General features: G+C 42.0%; 1 protein-coding gene and 1 long non-coding RNA gene across 2 annotated transcripts; both read left to right on the top strand.

Moving 5' to 3' along the window:
- The first annotated feature begins 2,917 nt into the window (after window positions 1–2,917).
- Window positions 2,918–22,102, top strand: ubxn7 (UBX domain protein 7). The gene is made up of 11 exons (XM_063218796.1): window positions 2,918–3,170; window positions 13,331–13,487; window positions 13,655–13,722; window positions 13,814–13,879; window positions 13,990–14,102; window positions 16,750–16,896; window positions 17,028–17,118; window positions 18,508–18,638; window positions 19,069–19,645; window positions 19,788–19,867; window positions 21,443–22,102. The coding sequence occupies exons 1-11, from the start codon at window positions 3,101–3,103 to the stop codon at window positions 21,602–21,604; spliced, it is 1,662 nt and encodes a 553-aa protein (XP_063074866.1). The 5' UTR covers window positions 2,918–3,100; the 3' UTR covers window positions 21,605–22,102.
- On the top strand, window positions 8,829–10,378 carry LOC134466322 (uncharacterized). Its single transcript, XR_010038273.1, has 3 exons — window positions 8,829–9,040; window positions 9,461–9,545; window positions 9,991–10,378. It is a non-coding gene; the product is annotated as an uncharacterized LOC134466322 (long non-coding RNA).
- Window positions 22,103–22,321: the final 219 nt, after the last annotated feature.

Raw genomic sequence — 22,321 nt, 5'->3', positions numbered from 1 at the left:
CAAAATTGATCATAAAACATGGTCTGATCTTCCCGGAAATCTCAAGAAGGAACAATCAGAGTCTGCTTTAATTAATTCCACCCAAACATTTACATGTTATCATATTTTTATTGGTCATAAGGCCATAACATTCACAGGAGAGCAGGGCATAAGTAAGTACACCCTTGCATTAAGTAGGTTTTAACCCTCAGTTAGTTGCAATATCATCAACCAGACTTGTCCTGTAGTTGCGGATCAGATTAACAAAACAATCTGTTTGTATCTTGTCTCCCTCTTCTTTAGAGAACTGCCTCTCGTCAGCAAGGTTTGTGGGATGTCTGGAGTGCATAGCTTTCTTGACTTCATGCCATATAATCTCAATAGTTTTTGTCAGGGCTTTGACTGGGCTATTTCAGAATGTGTATTTCACTATTATGAAGCCATTCTAAAGTCGATTTGCTTCTAAAGTATGGGTTGTTGTCACATTTCAGGACCCATACTCTTGTGTGCTTCAACTGTGTGACAGACTTCCTCACGTTTTTTTCTGTAAAATATCACAATAAATTTGAGTTCATTGTTCCACTGATAATAGCAAACTGTCAAGGACCTGAGGCAGCAAGGAAGCCGCATATAATGATGCTCCTGCCACCATACTCAGAAGAGGAGATGTAACCAAGAATAGCTAAAAATGGGATTCATTCTGCCAATCTAAAATTAATGGGGTTTCTGACCAAAAAAATATTGCTGCACCTTTGAGGTTTGCGAAAAAGCATTTATATGCTTCATAGAATTACTGCAAAATATTCTGTAGACCAACGTTGAAACCAAAGTTGAATTGTTCAGGGGAACACACAATGTCATGTTTGGAGGAGAACTGGAGAACCACACCTTTACCAAAACATCATCTCCACCTTTGAGTATGGTGGCGGGAGCATCATTATATGCGGCTACCTTCCTGCCTCAGGCCCTTTTCAGCTTGCTATTATCAGTGGAACAATGAACTCAGAAGTTTATCGAGATATTTTACAAAAAAAGTGAGATCTGTCTGTCACACAGTTGAAGCACACAAGAGTATGGGTGCTGAAATGTGACAACAACCCATACTTTAGAAGCAAATCGACTTTAGAATGGCTTCATAATAATGAAATACACTTTCTGGAATAGCCCAGTCAAAGCCCTGACAAAAAACAATTGAGATTATATAGCATGAAGTCAAGAAAGCTATGCACTCCAGACATCCCACAAACCTTGCTGACGAGAGGCATTTTCTAAAGAGGGAGACCAGATACATCCAGATTGTTTTGTTAATCTGATCTGCAACTACAGGAAACATCTGGTTGAGGTTATTGCGACTAACATAGGGTTAAAACCTATTGAATGCTAGGGTGTACTTACTTATGCCTTGCTGTCCTGTGAATGTTTACATCTTATGGCCAATGAAAATATGATAACTTGTCAATGTTTGGGTTGAATTAGTTAAAGCAGACTCTGGTTGCTCCTTCTTGTGATTTCCGGAAGATCAGACCATGTTTTATGACCAATTTTAACAGAAAGGTAAGAAATTTCAAAGGGTGTACAAACTTTTTCTTGGGACTGTATATAAATTTCAAATAGGGTGGTATCAGTATCGACCGATACTGCACAGCCAGGTATCGGGTATCGGTATTGGGGCCAAAAAATGGTATCGGTGCAACACTACCCAAAACGTATACGTATATTTATCCTTGCCTTGCCATCCATGAACCTGAATGATAAGACCAGGCACAATTTGCCATGAATTAGCTAACTGTACTCAGGGGCACGCTATGGAATACAGAGATAAAACCATGTGACAGTACCCTGGTTAGCTCGACCACGACATTAAAATTGAGTTTGGCACCGCACCATTTGCATGGTTGTTTGGAAAATAACTGTGCAGCCATGTTGTCACCGTGCTAAGCCCTCTCGAACGATAAGCTTCACAGATTCAAACTCGCAAAAAATCAGATACAGATATAGGGTGGTGAATAAAGGATGGATTTTGTGTCCTTTTGGATTTTGTCCTTCTGCATTATGTCCTATGGTGTGGGGCTAGACTAACTTGTCAGATAAAAAATATTTTCTGCCACTAGGTGGGTGAGTCTTTGTTTATTTTGTGTGACAGTGGACATGGCCACTAGGCCTACTGTTATTTTTCTGAGAGACAAAATAGCAAGAACATTGCTTTGGGATTTTTTTTCTTCTTTTCTTATTTTGCTTGTTTCTTTTTGTTTTTAACTTACGAGTGCTTGGATCACTGTTAAAAATGAATGTATTAAAGATAACAATGAAATGCATTGAATTAGTGTCTTTTTCATTGGATTTCCTTCATTATTACTACTTGGCCTGGTGTATCTTTTAGAGTGACATGGTTTTCTTTGCATAGATTTCACACAAACATAAATTGCAGTAATTGCATTCTGGACACTAGGATTTGTCATGAAATAGATTTACCCTGTTCATGGTACCGTATCATATAGGATAGGCCTATATTTTATGAAACGCATTGTCTCAGTGCATGCATTTGCAAAAATGACAGGTAGCCTATAACATGACTGGTATGGATGAGTGATGAAGTAGTAGAGCACTTGCCTAAGCTATATACAGTATCATTTCAATCTACTCTGTAGAAAGCACTGTCCTCAGATGGGACAAACTTCACCCTTTCACTTAAAACAAGAATTTAATCTCTGGGTCGACAATTTCCCCTCATGTTATTTATGATCCCTTATGCACGGTTGACCACCATAGGCTGTAGGCCTACTGAAACCTATTATAGGCCAATCATATGGATATGTCATCCTGCGAAAATCAACTTGGAAATCCAACTGGACTTGACCCCTGACCCACCCAAGCCATATGTTTAGGAGTTTTTCAGGGCTTTCCCCCCACGAAGTAGGATTATATTCCCAATCCCGACGTTTTGTTGCCTGTTGTGTTGATCGTCAACCAGGGGGAACTAGATTATGCCAGGGATAACGGTGGTCTACGTAGCCAGTTGGGTTGTTGATGGTAAAACAACTGAGGCCATTCCTGACGAATCAAGTGGGGCGGAGCTGCCTGTACGCGAGCGCAGTACTGTGTTGTTGTCAGTGGCGGTAAGATGGCGACACTCGGAGACGCACCAGGACCGGGCTTGAATGGGTTAATACAACAGTTTACTGCCATAACGGGTAAATATTTTGTTTTGTAAAGCGTACAGCTTGGCGCATTTGGTTAGGTTTTGGGCCAACGTACTAACCGTACACTGACTCTACCCGAAAAATGTGCATGGAACTTGAACGGGGCATCACTACCTAGCTAACGTTACTGCCCCCTGTGTCATGCACGGGGAAAAAAGACCTGACTGAGAAGAGAAGCTGCTAACTAGCAAGCTAACTGGCTAAGGATACAACCAAAGCACTTGCTGCTTATGGTCAAGATTTGATAATTCAGTTGCTTCAAAGGCCAAACATATTACCCTGTCCAAACTCCAGTCAACAAACGTATGCTGTGTCTATTTGCTAATCCTAGGACAACTCCACGCCTGAAACTCCCACTTGACAATGTTGCGTTTCTCTTTGCCTTCTCTATTGACGTCGTTTAGTGCAACATATTCCTGCAAATATGAAGCCAGCTAGCAGGCTTAGTTAGACTATTTCCAATTGAGTTTCGCTGAGAAAGATACAGGTCGCGTTCTAAGCACCCACATTGCAATTAGAAAATACAAATGTTAGTGTATTGTCAACCTGTTTGTAACTTTTTAACCCTCTTAACCCTTAGATCGATTTCCCCAGTGAGCCCGTACGATTATGTCAAGCACCAATATGGCGGTTTTAGGAAGAATTTGTGTTAATTATCCCCTTTTCAATGTGTAGTTTCTCAGTCAGATTACTTAGGAGCAAGTAGCTGATCTGGGACAACGAAGATTGGGCTTGTATATGTCGAACTGATTTTCATGACAGTTCTTAACCTTCAGCAAGTGTCGTGCAACTTTCACTTTGTAACTCTAGATAGAACACGAAATCAAAGAATCTTGTGGCTTGTCTACGAGAAGCATGTCAGAGCAGAGCATGCGCAATGACTGGGAGCCCCGATTGGTGCCTTGGAGAGTGCCTTGGACAATCGGAAGTGTATTTCCTGGTGAACCAGAAGCTATGTGTTGACGCCCAGGGCGGGGGCTGGGCTACACAAACCTTCTGGTACACCTGTGATTCGCTCTCCTCCTCCGTTCACGAAATGAACGGAGCAGCACGACGAATCAGGATCGTAGGGAGGGATTTCAGTGGGTATGACGTTTATCGAACGCGACACCTTCCCCCAGGCAGAGAGGGTAGTTCGGCTGTGCCCGCCATAGACGTGTATAGAAGACTAGATACGTCACCCCATATTCCACCGCGTCCGCACAGGTCGGCCATATTGCCACAGCCAACTGTCAACAGAATCCACGTTACACCAAATGTAATCAGAGGTAAGACCGCCGAGTTTTCTAAATGTTCACTCTTTTATCTGCCTGAAAATGTGATGTGTATATAAGTTACAAGCTATACAAGTGCCCGTGATTACGTCAAGAGTAAGAAAATAACTGGTTATTTTTGGATTTTGATAAAATGAGCTTTGTTTAGGCTTCAGGCAAACATCAGGCTAGCTAAATGTGTAAATTAGCGTGCTAATTCTAGCGAACTATTGTGCTCTTAATGTCTCGTTTTAGACTAAGTGTAGTCATTTTACTTGCTAACACTTATCTACATAAGTTGGCAAAGTAATTTATTTAACATGCCACCGTGTTAAAAATGACAGTTTAGCGCCTATCACCTGTCACTGGCTAAACAACAGTAACTGTAGCTACCAGTTTAGCTGCTACTGGCCTTGGGCCGTTTTATAACATTCACACCTGAAGAGCCCTCTCATTAATAATTGTTGTGAAATCGCTAAACAATAGCCTAATGCAGGTAAGTTTCGTGTGAATTTCACTATCTGTTAATGGGCCATTTGCTAATAACACTACAGTATCTCTGTAATAGCCTTTCACCACTGACTGATTGAACAACTCACCTTCAGGTTTCAGGTTTAAAGTAAATGCATTTTAATGGTAAATATCGAAATATCGAAATTCGTTTTGAATTAAAAATATGAACTTCGGAGAGGATCTTTGGCAAAACGTAAAGCCCTTCACAGCCATTTTCCAGCACAAGCCATTCCAAGCTCGTCCTAGCAGTTGCAGCTTTCTTCCACGAGTTTATTTATTGAAAGCGACTTGCATTATGTTTTATTTGTACAGGACATTAAACTACCAGCACATCACAGCCCTGTCCAGTCCAAGGGCTGCAGCAGAGCAGAGCAGAGCCCAGCCCAGCCCCACACAGGAACAAGACGGGACACTGAGGACAGGACAGCCCAGCCCAGCCCAGCCCTACCCCCTGAAAGGGTAGGCCCTCACAGCCACTCCAGTAATTTAGTGCATGTCACAGAAATGAGCACACATTTCTGCATATTTGTAAGTCTATCTGTTCACGGGAAAACATTTAAAGGGACACTGTGCAGGAAATGGTCAAAAAAGGTACTGCAACTATGCTGCTTATTGAAATTGGGCTGCCTATTGCCAAATTTGATCTTTACATTAAAGTTTACTAAGTAATAAACAAATATTTTCTAGTATGGTCCAAGTACAGTCATTTTTGCAGCTAAAAATGGCTATTTTTTTTAATTAAAAATGGCGGACCATGGAGAAGATCCCCCTTTTCATGTATGAAAAGTGCAATTTTTCCAGTCATAATGAATACTTAGAATTTGATGGGTACCCATGAAAAGGGTAACATTAGTGAATGGGCAGAATGAATTCTGGAAATAAACAACTAAAAATCTCACACAGTGTCCCTTTAAGAAAGTTCACCTTGACACAATGAATAGTAGCCAGCATATAGTTTGTACAGCCACTTCAATTTATTTTTCACTCGAAATAATTTTAAATGCAGCCATTACTGTTTCAAAATGTACCTCAAAAGTGAGTAGGCCTACACCCTGTTATTATCCCATAGAGAGAGAATCGTGATCTGCTTCGGTACTAGTCACAGCACATATTGACATGTACATTTTTTTTTTGTGAGATTCAGCTTTCCAATATTGGCATTGTTCAAGCATCCCCAAAACAGTCATGCATGCCCCACTACCACGCTTGATTTTACAGACTTGTAGCTTTTCTTCGTTGAAATCACTTTTTTTTTTACCACTAAAGCAGCTTTGTTTATCTTGGTGTCATCAGACCACACAACATGGTTCTAGCAACCCATAATCTTACTCTGTGTCTAATGAGGTCAAGATTAACAAATTTGCTTTTGATGATGTCAATTATGTATATTGGTGAAAAGCGATTTATGTAAAGAAAAGTATCCGGTGTGTAAAATCAAGCATGGTAGTGGGACTGACATGGTTTGGGGCTGAACGAATGCTATCAATATTGGAAAGCTGAAATTCACCTACAGGAATATGCATGTCAACTACATGTACTGCGACTTCTGAAGTACTCAGGGGACACTTGTCTCAAATGGCTTGGTGTGGTTGTAAGTGTTTTCTATTTAAATAGCAGACCTTGCTTTTTTTCAAATGTGGGTTATGGGCAGTATTAAACCTATTATCTTACCGGTACTCTGCACCCCAGGGTGTACTCACTTCTGTGACACACTGTTTCAGTTTCATATGGTTTTGTTTTTGTGGCTTGTTCTTTGAAAACAACTTGTGTTGTGATTTACAGGACATTGATCTACCAGCCCTGCCCAATCCAGCACAGCCCAGCAGCTGCCAAGCCCAGCCCAGTCCAGTCTTGCACAGCACAGCACAGCCCTCTCCAGTCCAGACCAGCCTAGCCACTCGTCCTGCCCTCTGAACCGTGGACCATCATAGCAGCTGCCCATTACAACACATTCAAGCACAGCCTAGTAGTTGCATATGGTTTGCCTTCTCTGGTTTGTTAAATGAAAACAACTTGCATTATGATTTATACATACAAGACATTAAACGAATGACTTTGATGATGAGGTGATGTCTTTGTATATGCTTGAGCTGTTAACTTTTATATTACTAACAACATAAAGTGTTGTTATGAAATTGCCAAGAGGCCTAAGTCAGGGGTGTCAAACTCAACTTAACCAGGGGCCAAAATCAAAATCTGGGATGAAGTTGCGGGGCGAATTCAATTTTTATGAAAGTATACAGTACACACGCAAATGTGCAAATACCAAAAATACTCATTCCCATCAATTTTTGCCCGCAGGTCTGAGTTTGACATCCTTGGCTGAAGCTATACATTTTAGTAATATGCAGGTCTCTAAATTAAAACAAGCCAACTGGACAAATGCTGGTGATATTTAAGTTTGGCTGGTAGAAAAGCCCAAACTCACTAGCCACTTTGACCCATTAGTGTGTGCGTGTTTGGATAGTAAGACTTCACCTCTACAAGCCATTTTGGGTGGTGACTAAAAACGTTAATTTAGAGCCATGACTATATGGTCTTTGTTACAATAATGTTGTAGGGGTAACATAGGCTCTGGAAAAAGGATTGAGAGGTATGCCTGCTGTTATGACATGGGCTGTCTGTGGCACCTCAAATCATGGCCTATACTTTATTTATAAATAATTGTATTACCTGTATTTTAAGTGGTGCCCATATCACAAGCATACACCTTGACTATTGTTATTAAGAGGAGAGAGAGGACAAATATAAGGAGAAGACTTAATATGTAAGGTGAAACCTTTTTGTAGCACATCCGGCACATTGACAATGCATTGAAGTAAAAGCATGCAATATGATTCAGCACTGTAGTGAGATAAGTGTAACCAGAATGGTAAAATACTAAGTAAAGTACAAAGTTTTCTAACAAAAGTAATGGGTTTTATTTGATTACTTGTTTTTGGCAGTGCACTTAATTAAGTTAATCAATTAAGATAATAGCTCTGCCCGCCCGTGACACGTTTATGAATTGTGATTCCCTCTTGTATCCACAAGGTGGCAGACTTGAGTCTTGGCCTGGAGCTTATGCGTGCAGGCAGAGGTGGTTTTATTTGGGCTACCGGTATTTAGGCCAATGTTTGGATTCATGCACGTGAGGCTGAAATGGCGTGATAGCCTACTTATGGTTGATATGTAGGCTACTAACAATGTCTGGTAATTTGTCATTTACTTTAGGCCTATTTATTTGAAATCCTATGGTAGGCTACTTTTTCAAATTATGGTAGCCTACTTATTCAAATTTCGAATTATCACTCACTACGCAGTATTTTTAATGTCTACTTCCGTTTGTTTTCTATTTATCAAACCAAACTGTTTGTAGCCTATCCACTAACATTTGAGGACATACGGTCATCTGGTAAGGACATCACTCTACCAACGCAATGCCACGGGTGGGCCAATTAATTGTGGACAGAGACGACTTGCTGGAAGAAATGCAGGCCTACGGCAAGTGGGGCTTTTTAGAAGAATCAATGATAGGTCGTACGTTTATTTACGGGATCTATTTAATTGCATGGATAGGCTAGGGCTATGATGAGACATGCCTAATGTTATTAATATGATGTAATATAAATATTAATCACAACGCAGAATCAGGAATAGCCTAGATATGCTACTTCAGTTTGTTTATACCGTATAACAACCAAAAGCTTTAAAAATCGGCTGAAATTTGACGAAATTACAGTCACCTGATGAATACATTACTACCAACTCAATGCAGAGAGGTGCGCCAGTTGGCTGTGGTAAGATGGCCGCCATGTGCGGACGTTCGACTTCAATTGTCGGCGAAGGGGGTGACGTATCTAGTCTTCTATACACATCTATGGTGCCCGCCCCCTCACTGAATCACAACAGTAATGGCGGCGTGCGAGGAGTTATCATGCGTCGGGATGGAAGCAGCAATTTCAGCGGTGTTATCCAAAATACCTCAAGTTGATTCTCTAAAGGAGGAGCAGTCCCGAGTCATGGCTATAGAAGAAGTGGCTGGCTATGCTTTCTTCTGAAGTCTATCAAAAAAACCTGGTGGGAATTGTTGTGGATGAAGTTCACGTACAGATGGTAAGTGAAAAAACAATTAGCAATTATATATTGTGCTTTATGTGAAATTGTGGCTCATGTAGCACACTCGTGAGTGCTGGAGAAACACTCATGCTATTTTGATTCGGGATTCAGATACCCCATGGGAATGAGACCCAGACTAAACACTTCCCTTGGACGCCCGTAAGGCTTATTGGAACGTTTTTATTGAACTTGTGGTCGTGAAACTTTAGTGTCAGATTAAGTAAAGGGATTGTTTTGGTTTGGGCGTAGTTTAAACGTTTCATAATCAGGCCATTTCGCTGTTTGCTATGCCCAGTGCTGACGCCAGAGCCTTGTGAAGTTCGGTGTGAACAAACCCCTTCCCCCACCCAGTTGTGCTAAAGGTGTGCTAACGTCCAGCAATTTCAATGTACTCACGGAGATCGTTCTATGTTTCAGGGGCAACGGTGTAAAGGGGAATCCAGCATTGAGAGAGAGAGAGCTTTTCTCGCCTGGGACAACTCTGCTCAGTTGTGAAAGAAAGGTCAGACATTGTAAATAAAACTCACTGCTTAATAGCAAACCTTCTAAAAAATCTGCCAACCTACTTAACCCTTGTCTAGGTCCTTTACAGTTTTTTTATTGCTGTTGTTTTTACTGTAGGCTACTTAATACACATTGTATTAACTTTCAGAGTACATTGCACTGACCCTCTGAAAGTAATTCAACCTCCTGTAAGTCGCTTTGGATAAAAGCGTCTGCTAAGTGTAATGTAATGTTAACAGTTAGTGTTAATGGCATAACAAATTATGACTCCTTGCAATAAAACTACCCCCATTGTTTTGCAAACCCAGTACATGATAAAGCCTTCATAAATAAAGTATTAATAGAAATCAGATATGGGAAGCAAAAGCCCGTCAAGGGCCGCTGAGCCGGCCTATAGCTGTTTGGTTATTGATGACTAACAGAATGCATATGTTATCTTTCAGGCACACCTGTCATGGCTTTGACGGCTTCAGCAGAAGTTGTCAACAGAGAGAGGGTCATCAAGCTGCTACACATGCACAATGCAACCCGGGTGACAGTGAGCCCAAATAGACATAACATCAGGCTTGGCCTGAAACATGTATCTAGTAATACCCTCTACCCTCACATGCAGTCTTGTATGCAATCAAAGGATCACCTAGGGTTGACAAGACAGTGAGAGAAGTGATTAAGGCAGGCACACAGGCGTACATTAGTACCAAACATGCCACTTGTCACAAGCAAGGCTTTCTGCACCGGGTTTGGAACAAAGCTAATAGAAGCAGCAGTCAACCATAGTCCTTACATCTTTGATACATATTAAATCTGTGTACTTACATAACAAACAACTTACCAGTGTGTAGGCTACGACATGCTCAGAAATTCTACTTATAATAAGTGAGGTGTTTGGTGACTTTGAGTAAACAGAGCAAACTCTCCCTGATGACACTTTCTTAGTGCCAGACATTGATTTCACTGGCTATTTTGATGAGTCTGATGATGAGTTCTGAAACTGAGACGCAACACAGCAGTAGTTCTGGTCCAACTAGCAAAATGTTATCACATGCTGTTGGTAGCAATGTAAATACAAGAATGGAAATAATGATGTACAAAAGTCTTTGGAGAAAATGTAAATATTTTTATTGTGACATATGTAAATAAAAGTGTTATTGTGCCAATCTGGGTGTTGTATTAACTGTACAATGATAAGACATAAATAATGTGCACAGAGAAACATAATAAATATTAACAAAACTAAAAAAAACTATTGAATGGCATGAATAGAATATACATTCACCATACAATCCCTTTAAAATCTGTTTCCACTCAGCTGAACAGACATCAAGAGGGAGCCTGTTAAATTCACAGGTACATAACCAATGGGCCATCAACAGTCTCTAGCTGTGTCTCAGTGTAAGGTGTTTGGGCCCTGGAAGTGTCCTTGGTTGTAGGGCAAGTGACTTCTGCATTATGCACATCATGGTACACATATCCATCTTAGTATGCTGAGGTATCACAAAAAAAATCTGAAAATCTGCTTGCAATTTCTGAAATGAAAATGCCTTAAAACTGTCAGCCAATGTATTGGCCAGCATGAAATGGGTGAAAGGGCTGCATATCTTCTTGCACTCTTCCTCCAGAATGTTTTGAATGTGTTCTGTGAGTGGTCCAAACAGCTCTTGGTGTTTCGTTATCTGTTTTGGCTGCCCAGTTCCAGTTTTTTTTCTGCCAGGGCCTCCACTACTACCGCTGTGCCATCTGGACACACCATCCTTCCACCTTTACTTCTGGTGGGGTAATAGACAACCACCTGTAACACACACCCAAAAAATATAGTCAGGGACAGTTTTTACATGATTACTTTTTTTTTTTTTTTTTTACAATACAATACGAGTTAATTGACTTAAATACTACTATATTAGTAGTGCATACTATATTAGTATATGCACATAACACTGAAAGTGTTCTAAGATACTCCAATAACAATAATAAAAGTAATGATAATAATAACATGTATTTATATAACACAACTCATACAACATGTAGTTCAATTGACTTCACGGTTAAATCAAAAAGACCAACATAAAACATGGGTTACTTGGGAAATGTGGAAGTACCTGAATGGTCTGTTGGGAATTAATAAAAGTAAACAACAACTAATGTTGTCTGTGGTCAGGAGATGGACAGGAGAGGACTATGAACAGAATATCTTGTGAAAGTGGGAGAGGGGCAGAGAGGGGTGACAATGGGGGATGGGCACCACAAGCAAATGTGTGGACTGGTGAGCTTGGTGGACTGATCTCTCTCTCTCTCTCTCTCTCTCTCTCTCTCTCTCTCTCTCTCTCTCTCTCTCTCTCTCTCTCTCTCTCTCTCTCTCACACACCACCAACACCAAACGAAGAGCTCTTTTCCAAAATGAGAAGTCATTTTATTCCTATTTTATTTTTTAAATCCAACTTTATGATAGCATTTGGAAAAATTGGAACTGGTTTAATGTTATGTGGTATTTTCAGAACAAATGTAAACATTATAAAACACATTTCAGTGATATTAGCAATAAATAGACTACAAAAACACTTCATTTTGGAATATTTTTGAAAATGGATTTACAACATTGTGGAAAAGAGCTCTTCAAATACACTGACACACACACACACACACACACGTCTAATCAAGACTTGCTTAAACCAGGCGTACAGCTAGTAGTTGTAAAGACAGTTGAGATTTTCTCGATACAGTTGTCTACCATTATCTTACCATGGCATGGTGCTAAGTAGACTTGGCTTGATGCGTGAAGCTAACATAGCAGGTTGAGTAGCCATTAAATTGGCTAAATGCTTATTGTATTTGCACTGGCGCAAATCATTGGTTATTGTCTAACAACCCAATATATTTTCTCACCTCTGTAACGCTTTGTCGAGCTGGGGTGTTGTCAGTGGCTGCTGGCCTCGGTAATTTCGGAGCTGGGGGGCCAGGGGTCGGTGGTTGCTCCGATGGGGTTCGGGCTCTGTCCCGTTTGCTTGCGATTGCCTAGGCCGAGGCCGTGGTGGTGGTGGTGTCTGCTGCACTCGCGGTCGTCGTGGCTGATGTTAAACTGGATAGGCCTATAGTAGGGTGATTCGGTTCTTTTTCTGCGTCTTGCCATTCTCTGAAAGTACTCAAACTCTCTTCTAGCCTAGCAATGAAGCGAAAACACTTCTGACAAATTCGAAACGAACGCTCCTGGACATTTGCTAATGTCAACCCGATTTCTGCCAGCCGTTCCTCGATTGATTTTGCATTAGTGTCCTTCTGGAAAATCCTGCTGTTTGTAATGACACCTTTTATCCTGAGATTTTCCTTGCAAAGACGACATCGGTCATTTACAGCCATTATGTTCTCTGCTAGTCTCTTCTCTAACACGCTGTAACTGTTTTGATTCCCGACCTGTACGACCTGGCGGCGCTTAGGTGACGACACGTCCTACGTCACAAAGCTTCAACGTGAGTGGTCGAAGTGCCATGTCATTCATATGAGGCTGCTCCAACCACGTGCAAGCATCTTTTGACTAAACCACGCCTGCGGAGAGGCGTGAGAAGGCAGTGTACCAGTAGCCTGTTACTTACAGGCTACTGGTTCACCAGGAAAGGAAGTGTATGCATTTCTATCCATCTCTATTGTCAACCATGTATGCCTATGTCCATGGGATAGTGGGGGAAGATAGGCAAGTTAACATGTTGGCTTCATTTTGTCCCACTTTTTTCCAGAAGTGCATCACAAGATGCATTTCTTTTAATTTGCTGCTTCTTCTCTATATCTTGTCAGGGGCCACGGAGAGTGTAGGGAAGCATATGCTGGAAGCGTGTAACAATAACCTAGAGATGGCCGTGACAATGTTCCTGGATGGGGGAGCCCTTGCAGAAGAGCCCAGCACCAGTTCTAGCTCCGCCGGCGCATCAAGCCATCCAAGTCACCCCACAGAGTGAGTTGGTCCTGACACTGTGTGTACTTTTTACATTATGTCACTCTGTGATACTGACACTTGAAAGTACCTCAACGCAGCTTGTCTCCAGAGTCTTGGTTTGGGTGAATAGACCTGGTTGCCTGTAATTGAGTGCTACTAACTTCATTGAGCTTATTTTTTTATAGAGAGGCTGTACGCGCTCCTATCCCACAAAAGCAAGACATACTGGTGGAGCCAGAGCCATTATTTGGAGGTAACCAGACACAGCCTCTTCACAACAAACTTTGACATGACTTGGTTGTTTTACATAGACTGGTCTGTGACATTTCTATTTGTTGTTGTAGTACCAAAGCGACGAAGACCGGCACGATCCATTTTTGACGGCTTCCGGGATTTCCAGACAGAAACCAGTAAGTGGGCACTTTTTATTTCAGTCAGGAGCTTTTGATGGGCATCTTAAAGCGTAGACTGAGAGCATTCTGTACTTTGGAGGTGTGTAAGTTTACTGTCTGTCTTGCAGTCAGGCAGGAGCAGGAGCTGAGGAATGGCAGTCCCATGGACAAAAAGCTGAGCACACTGGCTGACCTCTTCCGTCCACCTATTGAACTGATGCACAAGGGGAGCTTTGAAACGGTCAGTGTTGTGTTCGTTTTGCAACCAGCAGATGGCGTAGTAGCACTTTCGGTCTGAAGGTGATGATACACAAGGCAACTTTTGGCCAACGATACTATAGTTTATCACTACGGCACTTTCGTCAGGAGAGCTTGGATCAACAGAGGACACATTTTCTCAATCATTGCATCTGAAAATTAGGAGCCAATCATAATAAGCCCAACTGGGAAACCCCAACTCCCATTGTCTTTGTGACACAGCTCTCCACAGCACACAAGTGCACACTGCACACAATGAAATTGAATTCATACCCATGCAAGGGGGCAGCCCCCAATAGTGCCCCAAGGGAGCAGTGCGGTGGGACGGTTCCATGCTCAGGGTACCTCAGTCATGGAGGAGGATGGGGGAAAGTGGATAATTACTCCCCCCACCAACCTGGTGGGTCGGAAGTGGAACCGGTAACCTTTGGGATACAAGTCTGACGCCCTAACCGCTTACCCATGGCCGCTTACTCATGTCATTGCAGAGCAACATTGCTGAAAAAGTTGCCCTGTGTATCATCACCTTTAGGTGTGCTCGTTGATTTCCGAGCAAGTTGCATGCTGTGTGGTTTTCTTTTCATAATGACAAGGTTTGCTGTGTACGAAATCTTATCATGTCATTGTAATGTTGGTGTTCAATTGAATGTATAAAACTTCCTCCATATCTCTTCTGAATTGTTGTGTAACTTGGTGTACCTTCATAATGGTAATTACGGACTGTTCGTTATTTATTTTCGGGGTCACCAGAAGAAAGTAGAGTAGGGTCGTGTCATTTTTTTCATTGCTGCGGGGAGGGTCATGCAACATGTTTATTTTTATAAGTAAAACCTGTAGTTGTGGTTGATTAATGACCCGTCTCTGCTTCTTGCAGCACATTCGTACAGGATAAACATAGTCCGTCAATTACTCTTATTTTATTGACATTACGGCCGACTGCCTACTATATTATGTCAAACACCGACATCTGTTAATGGAGAAAATGAAGGTGCGCAAATACAATAACCAACAGTGAGGTGCAGATTCTCATGACTCGTATTGTTAGATTGCCTGTGTTTGGTGAAAAGGTAGGTGGGCATTCGTCATGCACTTCCTTCGCATCTTCAGTTAGTGAATAGACTGGAACAATGATGCGTAAGTAAGTGCATTTAACAATCGTTATTGGCCCTACTGTGGCGCATATGGTAGGGCACCCATTTGCCATGTGGCCGACCCGGGTTCGACTTCCGGCCCAGGTACTTTGCCGACTCTTCCCCATCTCTCTCTGCCCACTCACGTCCTGTCACGACCTTCACTATCCTGTCAAATAAAGGCAATAAAAAGCCCCCCAAAAAATACATATATACTTAAAAACAATCGTTATTAAGAGAAGGGTCTGCCTGCGTAGCCCATAGTTTTGTACCAATGCATTTTCAAACCTGCAAATTTATCACCCACATCATGAAACTGACGTGGGACAAATCTTCGGGTTCTGCCACCAGATTTACCACCTTTTGTCATTGCACAGGAAAAGGTCTATTACCATTTTAAGACGCCTGTTTTTCCATTCACGTTTTCACGCATGCCATTATGGCTCATCTATTTTAGGAATATCTTGTGGTTATGGCTTATCCAGTGTATGGTTAATTAAACAGAACAACACAACACAAAGACACTCAACTTTACAGACTGGCCATTCTAAAGGATTTACATAAAATGTGCAAGATCACTAACAAAATGCTCTTCTCTCCAGCAAAGTGGTCGCTAGACAGAAGTGAGTATTTTAAAGGAACATTCCAACCTTTTTTGATTTTCACATATTTGCATTATTTCCAAGCATCATTCATGAATGTGCGTATCATTTTCTTCTCAGTTTTTTTCAGTACTTATATTTATTGGATCAGAATTATTAGCATAGCTTAGCATAATCACTGGAAGTGAATGGAGGCATTAGCATCAAGCCACACATGATCACAGGACAGGATTAAATAGCTGTTTTGCACTCTGGTGAATTTTACATTAATTTTTAAGTACTTTATAAGTACATTTGATGATGTTTTGTTTGCCCCCATAGACTTGCATTGCTATGCTTCGTTTGCCATACTGGCTATACTGTTAAACTAGGCAATGGAAACACATAGACGAAAATGATATGCACATTCATGAATAATGCTGGGAAATACTGCAAATATGTGAAAATCAAAAAAGGGTGGACTGTTCCTTTAAAGGTTGCTGATCTTTCCAGTTTCTCTAGTCTCGGGACAGTCTGATAAAACAATATATTTGTCCTTGTGTGCCATGTGTGCAACATAGTGGTGTCAACAATAATCGATTCGGCAATGCAATGCAATGCGGGGCATGGACAATTCAATTCAATGCGGCAAGTTCCATAATCGATGCTGCACATTTTTTAAGTTTCGATTACTTCCTTGGATATTTCGGGAGCAAATGAATGTTAAATTAAATAAAAGCACTTCAAAGCATTGAAAACTGCAAGACTGATACAGAAAACAGCCAATAAAATGTTGCTCAGTATCTGATTACTTTTATTGTCCAAAATGGAAGGCAACTGTGCTGTGATGTCACGAGGCCAACGGCGCTACTGCAGTAGCATGCCATTGACATTGTTATTACTTCATATGTCACTGTAGGCAAAGGACAGTGGGCAGCTCACCAACAAATGGCTCATGATCAACATTCAGAATGTGCAGGACTTTGCCTGTCAGTGCCTAAACAGAGACGTGTGGAGCAATGATGCCGTCAGGTCCATCATCAGAGAGCACTTCATATTCTGGCAGGTGAGGTGGTTCTAAATACCGTACTTACTTGTATTCCACTGGTTTATCTTACCCTCACTAGCATACGTGGACAAATATGTCAATCACTGTTTCAATTCTATAACCTGTCCTTTCTTTTATCCTTTGCAAAGGTGTACCACGACAGTGAAGAGGGACAGAGGTATATACAGTTTTACAAGCTGAACAAATTTCCTTACATCTCCATATTGGATCCCAGAACAGGTGAGGGGGAGCAGAACATTTTCACCATCCGTGATTTATTATTTCATGCTGCCAATACAATATATTAACATTTGAACACCTAATTTTTCAATCTGAACATGAATGGTACATCCCAATATGTGACCTTGCCTCCTCCACTTGTGCTTGTCTCCTCGTCCCGCCTCCTGGCCCCTCCTCCGTGGAGAAAACGATAACGTTTCCCAGCTGTCAGCCTCGCCACAACAACTTTTGAGGGGCTGTTTTTCATTCACCATCCCAATTGCAAATGAGAAAAAGACTTTACAATTGAGCTTTTGCAAGATATTGAAATATAATGCTGTTGTCAGTGATGTCATCATGACGAGAAGCAAGTGGAGGAGGCAAGGTCGCATATTAACCCATCGATGCCTGATGTTGCGTTGCACAATTTTGGCCCTGGCTCCTGGATCTCTATTACGCAACATGTAGGCTCATGAGATTTGAGACAACTTAACTAAAAATGTCCATTTCATTGGGATAAATGAACACATTCTAATGAATGATGAGGGTCATAGCGTTTAAATGCAACTTAGTGCATTTTTTATGTGCTTCAGAAGCTGAGATATTTAGGTTTTTATAGGCTGAGGGCAGCTTAACTTGAAAAGGGCTCAGGCATTCAGCACCCTTTTTTGCAGGTGTCTTAGGTGTCAATGGGTTAAAACGCACTCGAATAGAGTCTGTGCTGAACTTGAACAGCAGGTCCAGTCCATGCATATATTTTTCAGCCAGTTGGTGGCAGTGCAGTGCAGTGATATAGTATTAAATAAATAAATAGAGGCCTATGTTAGAAAGTAAATCTCTGATGCGTATTTTTATGAAAGAAGCTTTTGTCATCCTGTCACTGTCATTAAATTGCGTTGACTATACGCTAATAAGATATTTTCAATATAGACAGTAGTGCAAGCTTTTTTTGTGCATTTTTGCCCTGGGATGAAGCAGTTCTAATTTTTGTAAAGATGGCACTTTTGCTTTGGTGACCTAATTCAGCACCTTCTTTTTCACTCGTCACCTTTTATCCTCTGCCTTGTAATGCTGCCGGACAACAAATTGGATGAGCGGTAGCTGAAAAGGCAGCTGGAATAGCTCAGTTCATTAGTTAGATGTCACTATTTAAAGACTACATCTGTGCCAAACAATCAGCTGTTTTCCATCGGCACTTTATCGTGGTCAAGTGTAAAGTATAGCATTTTATCATGTTTACAAAAACAACTAATTTATATGTGTTACTTAACAGCCTCTGCTCAGACGCATGTACGTGCTACATGCAACCATACTTGGATAAATTGCGTCGACTATACGCAGCAGCACACGTCAAAGGTGCGATCAATAATGCACGCTACCCTAGTAACCTTTGAGTTCTGTCATCAATAGGTCAAAAGATGGTGGAGTGGAATCAGTTGGACGTGTCCTCATTCCTAGACCTGGTGACTGGATTCCTGACAGAGCACGGGCAGCTGGATGGACTGTCCTGCCAGCCCCCTGCTGCAAAGAGAGCACGCTCGGTAAACCTTTCCCTAATTATCACCCTCCTCCAGTGGCTGTCAAGCACTCGCACTCAGCCCAGAAAATGGGGTTTCTTAAGTTCATGAAAAAAGAAAATAAAGTCCGCACACCATTGGGGGGGGGGCTAGAGAGAGAGAGAGCATGTGTGTATGTGTGAGAGAGAGAGAGAGAGAGAGAGAGAGAGAGAGAGAGAGAGAGAGAGAGAGAGAGAGAGAGAGAGAGAGAGAGAGAGAGAGAGAGAGAGAGAGAGAGAGAGAGAGAGAGAGAGAGAGAGCGTGTGTGGCGGTACTCAAGTGTGCTATACTTTTACTGTAATGTTCAATTATGTGTATAAGGTCTTTGTGTATGTTTTGTATTTGTGTCCTTTGAGATTAATGAAAGTACTTACTCTACTCTACATCTCTTTCCTGTCCACTTCATATACTTCAGGAGAGTTTGATTGATGCCAGCGAGGACAGTCAGCTTGAGGCTGCCATTCGAGCCTCCCTCCAGGAGACCCACTATGAGTCTGCGCAGGACGGGCCAGACTCCCGGTCGGATGACGATTCGGATGCTGAGCCTTTCTCGGACAGCGAGGGCCTGATTTCCGTGGACGGCTCTGACGATGAGGGGGGAGCTGGCGAGGACTCGTTGGATGGCCACCACCAGTCACCTTTGGCTTCCACTGCCCCTGCCACTGCCCCTGCCCCTGCCCCTGCCCCTGCCCCTGCCCCTGCCCCTGCCCCTGCCCCTGCCCCTGCCCCTGCCCCTGCCGCTGCCCTTGCCGCTCCCTTAACATCTGCGTCACACACAAGATCGGAAAGCCCCGTACCTCACAGGAAGTCACCCCACAAAGAATCGAGTCACAGGAAAGAGGAAAGCAAAAAGAACCACCTGGAGCCCAGCACATCGAACCCTCAGTCAAAGGCTTGCTCTAACCAGACACAGCACAGGGAGAACAACCATTCCTCGCCAGGACCGCACACACAACCTTCTGAGACCTCAGCCAGTGAACCTGATGACGATGGTACGTCGGTGTCCCTCCATATTTTGAAAGCAGTCAAAAGGATTTTATTGAAACGTTCACTGTTCTGTTATTCTGTGTTAATGAGCTGTTTGAGGTATTTTTGGTGGAATATGGTTAGGCTAAGCAGTCTTACTTTCTGCAGGTCCCAAGGCTCGACTAATGTTACGATACCCAGATGGACAAAGGGAACAAATCGCGCTGTCTGCGAAGGCTAAATTAATGGTGAGTACTTCTGTTGGTCCATCATACACTGTACGTTTATTATTTGGAGATGGCATGATGCCAAGCTTAATTGTGATTTGAAATCGGTGCTTGGTTAGTGTGTTTCTGCATGTATTGTCTGCATGTGTTGCTGACTTCATGCATGGCACACATTGTGTTTGCATGCCCGCTGTGCTCTATGTGGATTTGGCTGTGTTCATGATTGTGTTTGCGTAGTGTGTTAAAGAAGTACGTCTTCGACAAGCACCAATTTCGGTACAAAATAAAAGTAGTGGCCAGATAATGGCAATATGGTAGTATCGCTTTCCATCCTGTGGCAGACCACAGTGTAGGGCCAGAGTTTTGGTCACAGAGGGAGCTTACTGAGGGTCTAACCACGTCAGTCAGTCAACGTCTGTGTGTTAAAGCCACTTGAAGAAACAAAAACTCCTGGCCACTTAAGCAGTCTGTGAGTGGAAAATCGCACTAGCAAATGGATGGACTTCCTATTTATTGGATAGGGCCTGTTCTCACACATGTAGGGCAGTGTTTCCCAACCTTTTTTGACTCGCGTACCCCCTAAGCCTTTTTGTTGTACCATGAATACCGCCTATCCGATGATCTCTCTATATATTCCTTTATCCCAGTATGACTATACTCATTCAATTGGCAGTATCACATTTTTCGCGTACCCCCTGAGGTGTGCTCGCGTACCCCTAGTGGTACACGTACCCCTGGTTGGGAAACACTGATGTAGGGGTTATGCATACTCATCCTGTCCATACAACCGTCTGCTGTATTGGCATAATAGACATACAAGTGAATACAATATTAAAATCTACCCTAAAAATACATTTGTTTATTTTTTTTAAATGGTAGATGACGCAACAGACTAAAACCTACTATGAGACTTAAAAGAACAGTCCTCCCTTTTTTGATATTCACATATTTGCAGTATTTCCAAGCATTATTCATGAATGTGCATATCATTTTCTTCTCAGTGTTTTCAGTACTTAGATTTATTGTTATCAGAATTATTAGCATAGCTTAACATAATCACTGGTTGCAAGTGCGAAAATTACATTAGAATTGCGCTTCTGGGAGATGTAAGCAGGCAGGTGAGCAAGGACCGGTAGTGTGCATATTAGAATCCACCCATAATCTCACACATTTCAGCAAGTGCGTATTTTCAGGTGGACACTAGGTGGAGCTCCTATGAGAAATGGTAGTAGAGACCGACAAATTCAACGTTGCTTGGCCATTTAACCCATTTTGACCGGGAGACTAAGAAATGGCGGTTTGATAAAGTATTGACAATTCTGTTAATTTTTTCTGACAAATTAATCAATGCTCTGGTTTTAGGAGCCTGTATGCATAATGTCACTCACGTAGGAAGAAACAGGCCTTTTTTTCTTAGCAGTTTCTAGGTCAAAATGGGTTAAGCATTTTTCATCATTTACTGGGTACAATAAAACGCACCTTTGTTTTGTATTGTTTTGCACATGCAGGGTTGCTTGTTCCTGTCCCAATTTGATGTCGTGACAGAAGCTCACTGAAACCTTTTTTAACCATACTTTGTCTTGATTCTCTTTGCAGTCATTGGTGAGACACGTCCAATCCAAGGGTTACCCCAATGAACGCTTTGAACTTGTCACCAACTTCCCCCGTCGTAAACTTGCCCATTTGGACTATGACATCACCCTGCAGGAAGCAGGACTGTGCCCGCAGGAAACTGTTTTTGTGCAGGAGAGAAATTAGACCCCTCCTCTGCTGTGGTCTATCCCCTGGTCCCATTACTTTTGCCCATCTGATGAGAACACACCGAGCTGACCGAACGTTTTTTTAACACACCCAAATTTGAAATCCCAAAGACCAGTATGAACACAAACATGAAGAAGCTCCTCTTTTGGTGCTGCTCAGCTTCAGTCATCTAATAAATTCAAGCCTGATTGGATGTGATTGGTGTTTCATAACCCCAGAGGAGCCAATCGGTGTAGACTATTCTGAACATTTCAGAACCTGAAGGGGGGGTGTGGGTGGGGGGGAAGGAATATGGCAAAGATTTAGTTTTGATCATGAAGCAAGAGATGCCGTGGGGTATTTCGGGGGTACTACTAAACCAACTCTGTACAAAGATGATGTAGAGGTTGACATTTAGTCATTTTGGTGAGTTTGTCTTTTCATTATATTTCATTTTTTATATTCTGTATCATTTCCAAAAACTTGATTCTCAAATATAATCATGCAGCAAAGGGACTCTTGTCTGAATTTGAGTTAATGGTCTTATCGCCTTGTACCAAAAATGTACCATGTCGACTGGATGAAGGCCCAAAGGTACTGATGATGTTGAGGTTCATTGACAGAAATAACCAGCTAGTCACTACTGTCATCTACATATCCCCGATGAGTAGCCTGTACAGTAGTAGGAAGTTGTGACACAATAGTTATCGCAGCAAAACTTTGGTAAAGCATAAT

This window comes from Engraulis encrasicolus, chromosome 16 (assembly GCF_034702125.1).
Source record: "Engraulis encrasicolus isolate BLACKSEA-1 chromosome 16, IST_EnEncr_1.0, whole genome shotgun sequence".
Classification (NCBI taxonomy): Eukaryota; Metazoa; Chordata; class Actinopteri; order Clupeiformes; family Engraulidae; genus Engraulis; species Engraulis encrasicolus.
The sequence above is the reverse complement of the archived record's forward strand: the minus strand, read 5'-3'. Positions and strand labels throughout refer to the sequence as shown.

What these genes read in the sequence shown, in the direction of transcription:
- ubxn7 (XM_063218796.1), top strand. Translation starts at nt 3,101, where the DNA reads ATGGCGACACTCGGAGACGCACCAGGACCGGGCTTGAATGGGTTAATA. An exon ending in AGCACTTCATATTCTGGCAG is followed by an intron (nt 16,897 to 17,027) that starts GTGAGGTGGTTC and finishes TCCTTTGCAAAG; the next exon opens with GTGTACCACGACAGTGAAGA. An exon ending in CTGCGAAGGCTAAATTAATG is followed by an intron (nt 19,868 to 21,442) that starts GTGAGTACTTCT and finishes TTCTCTTTGCAG; the next exon opens with TCATTGGTGAGACACGTCCA.